The sequence below is a fragment of the Triturus cristatus genome, chromosome 9, assembly GCF_964204655.1.
Source record: "Triturus cristatus chromosome 9, aTriCri1.1, whole genome shotgun sequence".
Lineage (NCBI taxonomy): Eukaryota > Metazoa > Chordata > Amphibia > Caudata > Salamandridae > Triturus > Triturus cristatus.
In genome coordinates, this window is record NC_140592.1 from 162,035,619 (window position 1) to 162,048,627 (window position 13,009).

Genomic DNA, 13,009 nt, shown 5'->3' on the forward strand with positions numbered 1-13,009 from the left:
GTGTGGCACGCGGCCAATGCAGCTATGGGGTGGAAGGACCGTTTGACCCGGGCGTCACCACTATACGCGTCTGAGCGGTTGGGCTCCTTGTGGACCTCGAAGGGTTTTGAGAAGTGGGACTTAATAGGCATTAGCAAAGTGGGGGATCTCTGGACGACGGGAGGATTTAAAACGTTCGAGATGCTGCAGACGGAATTTCAGTTGCAGGGCAGCGAGTACTTTCGGTATTTGCAGGTCCGGCATGCGCTGGGCTCCGTCTTTCCGGACGTTGCCTCCATCCCGGAGTGTTCCCCCCTGGAGGATAGAGTGCTGGATGGACACGTCCCTGACAGCACGATCTCACTGATCTACAAAAAACTCATCAACGACCGCTCAGACTTGTTGACTGCCCTTCGTGAGGCTTGGGTAGCCGATGGGCTGGAGCTGGACGACGAGGACTGGATCTCCGCGGTGGCCTCCCCGAAAGAGGTGGCCATACCGGCTCGCCTTCGTTTCGTCCAGCTCAAGATACTCCACAGGGTCTACATGACGGGGCCAAAGCTCCTGCGTATGGGCTATGCTGAGGACGGTTTGTGTAAGCGTGGGTGTGGTGCACTGGGGACTTTTCTGCATATCTTGTGGGAGTGCCCGGAGGTGGAGGGGTTCTGGCGTGGTGTGCATGAGGTGCTGCGAGTGGTCATGCATGTGGCGCTGTTGCCCGAAGCGAGGAGATGCCTGTTGAATGTGTGGGAGCCTACCGATTACTCGGTGCCGCAGACGTGGTGGGTGACTCTGGGGTATATGGTTGCCAAGCGTGATATTGCCCAACTGTGGGGATCCCAGAGGCCCCCGACTGTCTCGGCCTGGAAGGAACATATGGACTGGTGCATGTTTCGGGAAAAGGTGGTGTATGTGGCGAGAGGTAAGCCTGCGACATGGGTGAAAGTATGGGGCCCCTGGAACGCCTACCGCGGGGGAATCTGTGCTCCACCGTTATTGCCCGATCTGTCGCCGGCCCCGTCCCCTTAGCCAACTCATCCCCCCGGTACCTGGGCATTAGGTGTACCCAGCCCTAGTTCTGATCTCTCCCCCCTCTTGAGATTCCTATGGATGGCTAGGAACCCCCCTCTAGGGGAGCACGTGTTGCTATTTCCGATTGAGGATTGCCTTGTGGGTTTGTTTGTATTTGTTGTTCTTTAAGTTTAAAATGGAACCGTATAGTGGGGTCTGGATAGTGTGGCTCGCAACGATGTTACCTCCTGTGCATGCTCGGCCGCAGCACCATGTGTTTTATAAATGTATATCGTATGCTCCTTTCATTGCTAGCGGCCGGCCGGAAGGTTGTAGGCCCATATTTGTATATTTTTGAGTCTTGTAATAAACGGTTTCAAAAAAAATAAAAAATAAATTGTACTTGCAAGAATGGAAATGGTGAATATTGCTTCAAAGTCAAGACCTGTGTGCAACAGGGATGTGTTATGTCAGCATTCCTCTTCAACCTAATCATTGACTGGATGATGCGACGCACAGCAGAACACCAAGCGAGAAGCATCAAATGGATCTTATTCTCTAAACTGGAGGACTTTGACTATGCAAATGACCTAGCCTTGCTCTTTCTCACACATACCAGCATATGCAGGAAAATACATCTCGCCTCAACATCTATGCACATCAATTTGGCCTGAATATCAACAAGAATTCAGAAATCATTTTGTTCCATATCCCAAACCCTTCAACGTTCAAGGGTGATGGATAGAACATAGCCATGACTAAAAAAGTTTATCTACCTAGGTAGTTCCATCAGACGTAATGAGGGGAAGGCAGTGATTACAAGAGCAAACAAACAAGGTTAGGATTGCCTTCATGTTGCTGAAAAATGTGTGGAGGCCATCTTAGCAGAGCACCTACACCAAGCAAAGGCTTTATCAGAGATATGTAGAGTCCACATTCATATATGAATCATAATGCTGGTGTATGAAGAAAAGCAACATCACCGATCTGTCAATCTTCCACACTAGTAACCTGAGAAGAATCTTGCGCATTTTCTGTTCACTAACCATATCCGACCAGGAACTACGCACCAGATTTAGGCAGGAAAGCATGGATAATAACATTATGCAAAAGAAATGGGACACACCATAAGAAGAGAACAAGACTCCACCACAAGAACAGCTCTCCAATGGACCCCAGAAGGAACACAGAAGAGAGGTATACTAAAAAACACATTGCGGAAAACTGTGGAAACAGAAATGAAGGGTCTGAACCACAGCCAGCACACCATACTGAAACTTGCCTGCGACAGAAGAATTGGAGATCCTTCCTTGCTGTCCTACAAGCCAGTCCGCATAACAGGCAATTAGTAAGTAACTAAGATAAATGTGATATGTGAGTATGTAAATATATTTTTTATGATAGGCCTGTTTTTTTTAAATACACAATTGGGATGATTTAATTTAATAGCCCAATACAATCTTCATTCACTGTTGGATGGGTGACAGAACTTACTTTACTTAATCAACTTTACTTACAATTTTAAAATATAAGATAATTGGCAATTGGCAAATTCTGAAATTAAAACTCTTACCTTTTCAGACAGAGCCTCTTCTAATGTAGCTAAGGCAGTGTCGGTATTGCTGGAATCTGTCTGCAATGATTTCACTCGGTCTTTAAGATTGCAGAGTTGTTTATCTTTGTCTCTAAGCTGTTCCTGTAGGTTTTCAATCTAAAAGAAAAAACATTTCAATTTATTAAATTTCATATATTGTGCATGCCAAGGTCCAAGTTATACATATGCATTTTTTGTAAGACATTTCTAACAATTAATTAGCATGTCAGTAAAACAGTAATGGTATGTATGAAGGGTTGAAAGAAACTCTATTTTGTCCGACCTCATGGAATGACCACTACAAATGTATTTTCATTATTTTTCAACTGGTGATGCCTTTTAATAATGAAGTAGCCCAGCCACGGCTCAATTCTAGCAGAAAAGGGCCCTGGAGTTATAAAACTGGGGGGACATTTGCTAATCTTTCATGCAACACAGGGCAGCAAGCAAAGATGCTGTGCTGCGTTGCGTGAAATGGAGAGAGTGGAAATTATCCCTAATATGATCGTCTCTCTCCTTGCACAGGTGCACTGGGTGCTGGCTAGCCCTAACGTGTCACCCTTGCACCATAGTGCAAGGATGCCCATGGGACAAGTAGGATTGTTTTAATGCAGAAAAAGACACTTTCCTGCCCAAAAACAATCCTTAGAGGCATTTTCATTTTTCTATGTGTGCTGCAGAATGCCCTGCACCGAACGCCTAACTGCACATGGCTTGTGTGCAATGGGAATTGGGTGCAGGGTCTGGCACCCAAACTCCTGCAAGCGTACATGTCTGAAAATAAGGGCAAATGGTCATTACACCAAAATAGAAAACAAGGGCTCATTTGGTTTATGGAGGGGTCAGAAGATCAGCATATATAAAGCATATGTATTGTGCATGGTACCCCTCTCTGAGACTCAATGGGACCTGGGGACCCCATCCCCCGGGCCGATTTCCTTTTTAATGGGTGGGGGGCATGCATATCCCCTCCAGAGCCTCTATGGGATCCAGTGACTCCATCCCTGGGGCTTAATTTGGGGGCCCAACTCGGGAACCCACAACAAACAATGTTGGGGGACCGGGGGTAACCCCGTGCCTCCGCTGGCTCCCTGCATGCACCCATCATGGGTGCAGTGGGAGTCAGTATTTCTCCCGCCTGAAGGGAGCAGGCAGTTATCAGTGCTTCCATCGGTGGGAGCAATTTGATTTTTGCAGCTCCTGCATGGTAGGATCAACAAATCTTCCCTCCCCGCACACTTGTCAGCAGACAAGCAGTGTCCCAGGGGTGGGTTCTGTGGGACACCACAGCAAAGCCGTTCCCAGGAATGGGGCCCCCAGGCCTTAAGAGGCTCAGGGAGTAGGGCTGGGTGCCACCTCTCTTTTATTATTTTGCCGGGCCCTGGGGGATGGGGACCCTGGGGCTGTGATCGGCTCAAGGAAGGGTGCAGCATATATCCTCGTTGATTACATTGAACCTCAGGCCCTGGGCCACCTCAGGGGTCACATTTTCTTTTTTTAAATACCACAATATCATGGGCGTACCTCTGGATCATGTAGGTAGTTATAGTTAGAACCTATTTTCCATAGGAAAAGCATTTTTTGATGTGCTAATAACTTTGGCGTCGTTTGACGAATCTTTCTGAAATTCTCCCAAAAAAAAGTCTATCCAGGTCAGCTCCTATCCTGAAAGTGCGGGGGTGATTCGTCAAGCGGGGGCTGAGAAAAAAAGGGGGTCCCAAAACTCATTTTATCCATGTTAATTTCCATAGGAAATTTTGCAAAGAGCTACAGCCCGAACTGTTGAACGGAATTGCCTCAAATTTGGCAAAAAGGTAGAGCTTGGTTCAGAAAGCGGCCTTTTTTTTAAATGGTGTAAATCCGTTCAGTAGTTTTTGAGAAATTCAAAAAATAAGAGTAAAAAATCATTTCCCCATAGGAAACTTTGTGCAAGGCTACAGCTGAAACTACTGAACGGAATTACCCCAAATTTGGCAGAAAGGTAGTGCTTGGATCAGAAAGCGACCTTTTTTTTAAAATGGTGTAAATCCGTACAGTAGTTGCTGAGAAATTAGAAAAATAAAAGTTTTGATATCTGGGCGTAGCCTAAGTCATGTGCGCGAGCTTCACTGTGATTGGCTGCTAGTAGTCCAAACCAGGAAGTGCTGGCAGCCATCTTGTGGCTCGGTAGAAGCAAGTCACCCGAAAACGGAGAAACAAAGGTATAAAACAAGAGAAAGGGGCAGGGTAGAAAACCCTGACCCCTTTAGGCCTGCTCAGGGGGTCTCGGAGGGACCCCCAGGGCCCCAAAAAAATTTTTTAAAAAAAGAAAAAAATCGTCGCAATTCGCGCTGGGGTCGCGGGTTCCCGCGTTTTATTTTAATCAGGCCCTTGGGTTGTCTTGGTACCGGGGGCATTTCTTAAAAAATAATAGGAGGGGCTCGCAGGGATTGCAGGGGCCTGCTGGGGTCCGCGCAGCCCCGGGACTTCACTCATGTTGATAGGGGGTTGCGCGGCCCCCCTCCTGGAGCCCTCTATGTGCTTATAACTTTGGCATCGTTTGACGAATCTTTATGAAATTATCCAAAAAGATTCTCTTTTTTTGATTAGCTCCTATATTGAAAGTTTGGGGGTGAATGGTGTAGGAGGGGCTGAGAAAAAAGGGGGTCCCAAAAAGTGTTTTCTCCATGCAATTTCCATACAAAACTTTACAGAAGACTACAGGTGAAACTGCTGAACGGAATTACGCCAAATTTGGCAGGGAGAAAGGTGATGGTCCAGAAAGCACGCTTGGTTTAAATGGTGTAAATCCGTTCAGTAGTTATTGAGAAATATCAAATTGTACGATATCGATATTTGAGAATTCTGACATCTGATTGGCTGAGGGGTTACGAGCACGAGCTTGCGGCTCATTGGCTGTGAACGGTTGAAACCAGGAAGTGTTGGCAGCCATTTTGTGATTTACTCCATCAGCTCGCATCTCTCCGTGTAGAAGCCATTGGGTTTGTAGTTTTACATCTGCGAGGCAACACTGGCATCTGTGTCTGTGTGAGATATGCCTTTCACGCTGCCTCTCCTCATATCACAAGGTCACGGCTGTGCCTTTAGAAGCCCGACTGTCGGCTGGGAGCTCTGTGAGTTAGTCTGTCGGTACGATCCCCTACACTACCCAAAGACTACCCAAACACCACTGCACTGTCGTAAACTCTAAAACACTACCCCAGCATGATGTCCTACACTACCCAAACACCACTGCAGTGTTGTAAACTCTAAAACACTACCCCCAGCATGATCTGCTACACTACACAAACACCACTGCACTGTCGTAAACTCTAAAACACTACCCCAGCACGATCTCCTATACTACCCAAACACCACTGCATTGTCGTAAACCCTAAAACACTACCCCTAACAGGACCCCCTACCCTACGCAAACACTACTGCAGTACCCTAAAACACTATCCCCAGCACGACCCGTAAAGTACTGAAACACCGCTGCACTACCCTAAACCTTAAAACATTATCCCCAGCACGACCCCGTACACTACACAAACACCACTGCACTACCCTAAACCCTGAAACCCTACTCCCAGCATGACCCCCTAAACTACCCAAACACCACTGCACTACCTTAAACCCTAAAACACTACCCCAACCACGACCCCCTACAATACCCAAACACCACTGTACTACACTAAACCCTAAATCACTACTCTCAGCATGACCTCCTACACTACACAAACACCACTGCACTATTCTAAACCCTAAAACACTATTCTCAGCACAAACCTCCAAACACTACACAAACACACTGCACTACTCTAAATCCCAAAACAGTACCCGTGGCACAACCCCCTACAGTACACAAACACCCTAAAGCATAAAACAGTACCAGTCCGTCGGCTCGCAGGTCTGCGTCTACGAGCCGTCGTGTCCCTAGCTGTACTTGTGCGAGCCAGTCCGTTAGGTGATAGGTGTGTCTCTGCTAGCAGGGCCGTGGGCCCGTTGGTGTCCCTTTGCGAGTTAGAGTTGAGCTCTCCCTCTGCGAGCCAGCACATTGGTGTGCGTTTGCGAGCCTGCCCGACGGCCCGCAGGTCTCCCTGTGCTAGCCGGATCGCAGCTGTCACTCTGCGAACCGATACTGGGAATATAAGGCGGCTCTAAAAAGAGCACTTGTGTTTATTAGTTGGAGCTACATATAAGTGCGGATGCACAGCTTCAGGGTGTTCAGAAAAACTCGATTTCCCTGATCTGTGAAGTGTACTCCATCACTTCTGTAGATATCAGCCATATCAAAACGTATGTTGTTGTTGTAGATCGACACCATTCTATGGTCTCTGAGATATGCAGACACAGCTTTGTTGACATTCTTCCTAGATTTTTCAATCTGAGGACAAAATTAGTTTGACCATTTCCACTTCTGTCTGTGGCATATATTGGAATATAAAAAGACAGTTTGAGGCAAAAGCAACATCAATTGTCGAAAGGTGTCCTTCATTAGCATTTCCAAACCTACACCAGTCAATGTGCCTAGGTCGTTTCCACCACAGTGCACAATCATGAGGTCAGGGTGTTGGAGATGCAAACAGGTTTTAACTAAAGGCAACAATTGGTGCCACTTCAATCCTCTCGGTCCAAACCATTTAATGTCCACATTTTCTAAACCTTGGTCTAAGTCAATACATCTCTGTTCTGTGTACCTCTGTCAATACATCTCTGTTCTGTGTACCTCTTGCACCAGAAAACATAGCTATGTCCTATGATCCACACTAGCATTTTGAAGGTATGGCTGTGAAGTATGGATAGATGTCTGTAGCTCATGCAGTCCGTTTGTAGAATAAGAGATATGTTTAAAGATGGAGAACTACTTTTTTTTCTCATTCAAAACGATAACTGATTGGGAGATGAAAAGCATTGTTTTCTAAAAAGTAGGGTGCACATTAGTTTGTGGAAAAGCAACTTTGTCGTTGGTTAATAAAAAGCAGTTTGAACGTGGAGTTCATATGATAGGATAAAATTTGCTCAGTTAAACCACACCTGCTACTTGTATATGGAAAGCACTGTTTGAACGTAAAGCAATGGTGAACTTTTAACCTGCACGTGCCGTTAAATGTTCGTGAAAGTGTTGATAGAATATGTTGAACTTCTCACCTGTATGTGTCCTTAGATTTAAAAAAAAAGATTATATGGGACGTTCAAAAATAACCAATAGAGAGAAGTTTTGCAATTTGAAAAAATCAAGGAACTATTCTGATTTGTTCTTTACATGTATTTATGTGTGGAACAACAGGGAAATTGTGCCATTACTGGTTCCATTCTTGACGAGAGCGGTGCATTATATGTACTCTGTGACAAAGAAAGAATTGCATACGTTTGTGACATTTGGAATCTGCATACCAACTACGAACGTAAGTTAGAAATTAAGAAGGTGTGTTATGTGTTGTGTAGTAGTGGTTAATATTTGAGGCGTTATTTTTAACTTTGAAAGTACTTTTTATTTCCAAGCAACAGTGTTAGTGAAGTGTGGTGTTTCACATTGGTTCTAAAACATGTATAAAGTGTGACTAATTTTTAAAGAATTACTTTATATATGTTAAGGAGTTTTTCAGATAGAAAAAATGTAACTTATCTTCTGTAAAAGACTGTATGGTTTTGAAAATTATATGTAGCGTTTATTTGGATTTGTCTATGTATTGCGATGAGATAAACAGAATGTCACACGTTTCCAAATTATTTTTAGTCTGGAAATAGTGGGGAAGGGGTTATAGTAGAAAATGTATATGTTATTAACTTAACAGAGATGGAACAAAAACCAGAAATGTTATGTGGACAATTTGTGGTCTCATTTTTTACATAAAGAGGTAGATTTCAATATCAGTTAAGACTGGTGTGTTACTGGGAGGCTTTGGATTTTGGTGTGAAATGCAAGTTGTTGGGGAGCGTTTCTTCAGAAGACGTTTTTTATAAATATGTGAGAGATAAAAAATAAATGAAAATATTTTATGTATATTTTCTGCATGATTTTGTTGACAATGCTAAAGTAAATGTGATTATTAGTGAAGGTAATTGTCAGGGTGTGTTTGTCTGCTGAATATACGTTGGCCTTTAAGTGGTCCGGGTCTTGTCGGTACTGAGCTCCGTCATCCGTTTGAGACAGTTGCCAAATATATAATCCCAGTTAAAGCTGTTAATATAGGTATAGTAAAGGGACGATACATAAATGTTTGGGAATTACACCTTTGTTTACTCTGTCTAGCTCTCACCACCATTTTATGCCCCCAGCGGTACTGTTTATAAAAATAATCTAATACAGTTCTTTGTATAATAAAAATAGCACTTCTAAGCTTATTGCTTTATTGGTAGGGTTTGTACTATATAGAGAATGGTGCAATCAGTTTCATTGTTATAAAACTGCACTGTGTTATGTTGGAAATATTAGATAGGTATAGGTTGTGATGTTGTATTTTAAACTTTGATGTACATTTGAATATAAGTGAAGACAGGTGTTATACTGCGATTTGTTCACAGTAGGAAAGTAACTGTTATTATAAGTGATGGAAATTGTTAGGTTTTGTCTCCGTGCTGAACATACGCAGGTGTTTAAGTGGGCTGGGTCCTACCGGTGCTGAATACTGCTACCGCTTTCAGACAACCATCATTTTTTTATTAACATATGTTTTAACATATTATTAACATATATTTAACATATTAACATATATTTTTTTATTAACATATGTTTAAAAGATTACATGGTTTTTGGAATAAGCTGTCCCTCTGTGAGTCCTCGGGCCCGCAGTTGTACCTCTGCAAGCCAACACTGGAAATATACCGCAGCTCTCTCTCTACGAGATAGCTACTTCACATTCCCTCTCCCAACATCACCGTCTCGCACCTATCCCTTTATAAGTGGACGGTCTGCAACTGTTCCTATACTGGTCGGCTCATAGCTGTTCCTGTGTGATCCGGCCAGCAACTGTTCCGCTTTGATCCGGCCCTCAGGTCTCCCTCTACGAGCCAGCCAGTCCGTTTGCAGGTGTTTCTCTATGTGCCAGCTCGCCGGCCCACTACTATTCGTCTTTGAGCTGGTCCGCAGCTCTCCCTCTACAAGCCAGGCAGTCGGCTCACAGGTCTCCCTCTACGAGCCATCCGGCCGTCTTGCAGCTGTTCCTCTGTGAGCCGGGCCACAGCTCTCTCTGTATGAGCCAGCTAGTGGGCTCTCAGGTGTTCCTGTACGAGGTGTCCCTCTGCGAAGCACTGTGGGCTCGCAGCTCATTCTCTGCGAGCTACTAACTCGCAGTTGTACCTCTGAAGCAAATACTGGAAACATAGCACAGCTGTTTCTATAGGAGATACCACCTTTACGCTTCCTCTATCCACATCACTGTCCTGCACGTATGCCTTTGCAAGCTGACGTCCCGCACCTTTCCCTATAATAGTCGACTCGCGGGTGTTTCTGTGCGAGCCGGCCCGCAGGTGTTCCTGTGCAAGTCGGCCCGCAGCTCTCTCTGTTTGAGGCGACGGACCGCAGCTGTTTGTCTACGAGCCAGTCAGTCAGCTCGCAGGTCTTCCTCTACGAGCCAGCCCGCCGGCCACAAGCTGTCCCTCTGCAAACTACAGGTCGGCTCGTAGTTGTTCGTCTGTGAGCCTGGTTGCTGTTGTATCTCTGCAAGCGAACACTAGAAATATACTGCAGCTCTCTCTTTACGAGATACCCACTTCACGTTCACTCTCCCCACATCACCATACAGCAGCTATTCCTTTAGAAGTGGACGAGCATCAACTCTCATTATACTAGTGGGCTCACAGCTCTCCCTTTTCGAGCTGACGGGTCGTAACTCTCCCTGTAGGAGCCAGCCAATTGGCTCGAAGGTCTTCCTCTACGAGCGAGCCCGCTGGTCCGCAGCTCCCCCTCTTCGAATGACCGGTCGGCTCTCTGCTCTTGCCCTGCGAGCCGTCAGGCCTGCAGTTGTACCTCTGCAAGCTAATACTCGAAATATACCGCAGCTCTCTCTGCGAGATACCCGCTTCACGCTTCCTCTCCCCACATCACTGTCCTGCACCTATGCCTTTGGAAGCCACCAGCCCGCAGCTTTACTTATAGTAGTCGGCCCGCAACTGTTTGTGTGCGAGTAGGCCGGCAGCTCTCCTTCTACAAGCCAGGCAGTTGGCTCGCAGGTCTTCCTCTATGAGCCAGCCCGCCGGCCCGCAACTCTTTGTCTGTGAACCGGCCCGCAGCTCTCTCTATAAGAGCCAGCGAGTTGGCTCGCAGTTTTTCCTGTACCAGCCAGCTCGCCGGCCCACAACTGTTCCTCTGTGATCCGGCTTGAAGCTCTCTCTGTACGAGCCAGCTAGTCAACTTGCACATGTTCCTCTAGGAGCCAGCCCGCTGGCTTGTAGCTCTCTCTCTGGGAACCACTGGTGGGTTCTCAACTCTTTATCTGCCAGATAATCCGCAGTGGTATCTCTGGAAAGCAATACTGGAAATATAGCGCATTTGTCTCTCTACGAGATAACCGCTTTACGCTCACTCTCTCCACATCACTGTCCCACACCTATCCCTTTGGAAGGCGACGGCTAGCACTTTTCCCTATAGTAGTCAGCTCGTAGCTGTTCCTGTGCTAGCTGGTCCGTACAGACCATTGTCCTTCTGCGAGCCGACAGGTCACTGCTGATGCTCCATGAGCCAGTCTGCCGGCCCGTAATTGTTCCTCTGAGCCGGCCCGCAGCTCTCCCTGTACGACTCAGTTAGTCGACTCGCAGGTCTACCTCTACGAGCTAGCACGCCAGCTCGCAACTCTCCCTCTACAAACCATCGTTCAGCTTGCAGCTGTTCGTCTGCGAGCCGCTTGGTGCGTAAAAGTACCTGTGCAAGCTAACACTGGAAATATACTGCACTTGTTTTGCAAAATATCACGTTCATGCTCTCTCTTTCAACATCACTGGTCGCAGCAATCTGTTTGCAAGGGGACGGCCCGTAGTTGTCATTTGGACTGTAGCTGTTCCTGTTCTATCCAGGTCGCAGCTCTCCCTTTGCACGGTATGCAGTTTAGCAATCGTACTGTCAGTGCCATGCACTTTGTCCAAACATCCATCGAGCAGTATCTACTTATTCTATCTCTACGTCAATATCTAAGCACTTATAAATTCAATATGAGCTCTGTTTGCAACACTGTAATCATTTTAGTTAATAGTAATGTACTTATAAAATGGCGTAGCTACTAAAAATAGTATAGCTACAATATTCTGTGCAGTATGTATGCAGACCTCTAACCAGCTACAAAGTATGGAATGATACAGTTTCTAATCATGTTGTTACACAATCAGATGTCTACTACTAATGCTGTGGTCTAATATCTTTCACACTACTCATAGAGTACCAGAATTATGCAGGTAGTACTGTTCCATTGCGGAAATCATTGATGTACTTTCTTTGTATGTATTTTTATCATTATATATGTGAATATTTTTATAATTATACATTTGAATATTTATATATAATTATTTTAATTAGATGAACCTGTTTTCAAAACTTTTATTTTTTTACAGCTATTTTGCATCATTATTAAGAAAGAGATACAATGACGAGAAAACAGCAAAGAAAAAGAAAAGAAAGAAAGGAGGTTTATTTGAAAAAAAAAAGGAAAAGAGATATTAGCTCCAGTACAACATGGATGTTCAAAGAAAAACTGTTCTGGTAAGGAAAGTAAAGTTTTTTTTTTAAAACTTGCAAAAACTGTTATTAATATTAAAAATATAGAAGAGACAGACAGAACAAGAACAGTGAAACAAAAGCAAAAGACATTTTTTCAAAAAGTGGAAAATTGGATTATTGGAAAAAGAATTATTTTGGAATACGTAACAAACAATTTTCAGAAATTCGAAAACGAATATATAAAAGTAGAGTACTCCAGAATTCACAAAAAAAATGTAAAATATATAAAAGGAGATCAGCATTTTACAGACAAAAAAAAGGAGATTCTAAGTGTTATTGAAAAAGCTTTTGCATTAAAAAGAAGATTGTTTATCTTAATTTTAAAAAGATTGAAGACTTTAAATACAATAATGGAGCATATGGACAAATGTAAGAGAAAAACAATTGTAAATAGAACACATTTTTGTAAAATATTTTCCGGGGATTGGAAGCATACTTCTAGTACGGAACCTTTTTTGGAATGAAGAAAGTTATTTTCAACAAAATAGTTTAGTGCATGAAGTTGATACCAGTGGTCGTTCTTATGAGGTGCGAGATGGTTGTCCAATTCAGAAAGAAAAGCTAGTTCCTAGAAATGTTGAAGAGTTAATAGCTGAGGAAGTTCAAGGGAGACGTACCCAGGCTCCAGTGTTTACATGGGATTGTAGTAGTATTTGTAGTATACATCAACAATCTATTGATATTTTACTAAATTTCTTAAGAGAATATGGAAGAAAAACTGTGAAACAGAAGAT

At 44.3% G+C, this 13,009-nt stretch overlaps 1 protein-coding gene across 4 annotated transcripts in view; it reads right to left on the reverse strand.

Annotated features, from left to right (window-relative positions):
* Positions 1–13,009, reverse strand: part of ERC2 (ELKS/RAB6-interacting/CAST family member 2) — a 2,271,945-nt gene that overhangs the window by 1,201,050 nt on the left and 1,057,886 nt on the right. For all 4 annotated transcript variants that reach the window (XM_085624647.1, XM_085624646.1, XM_085624648.1 and 1 more), the window contains one exon: positions 2,564–2,701. In XM_085624647.1, coding sequence (XP_085480773.1) covers positions 2,564–2,701 — 138 coding nt within the window. The remainder of the gene's footprint in view (positions 1–2,563; positions 2,702–13,009) is intronic.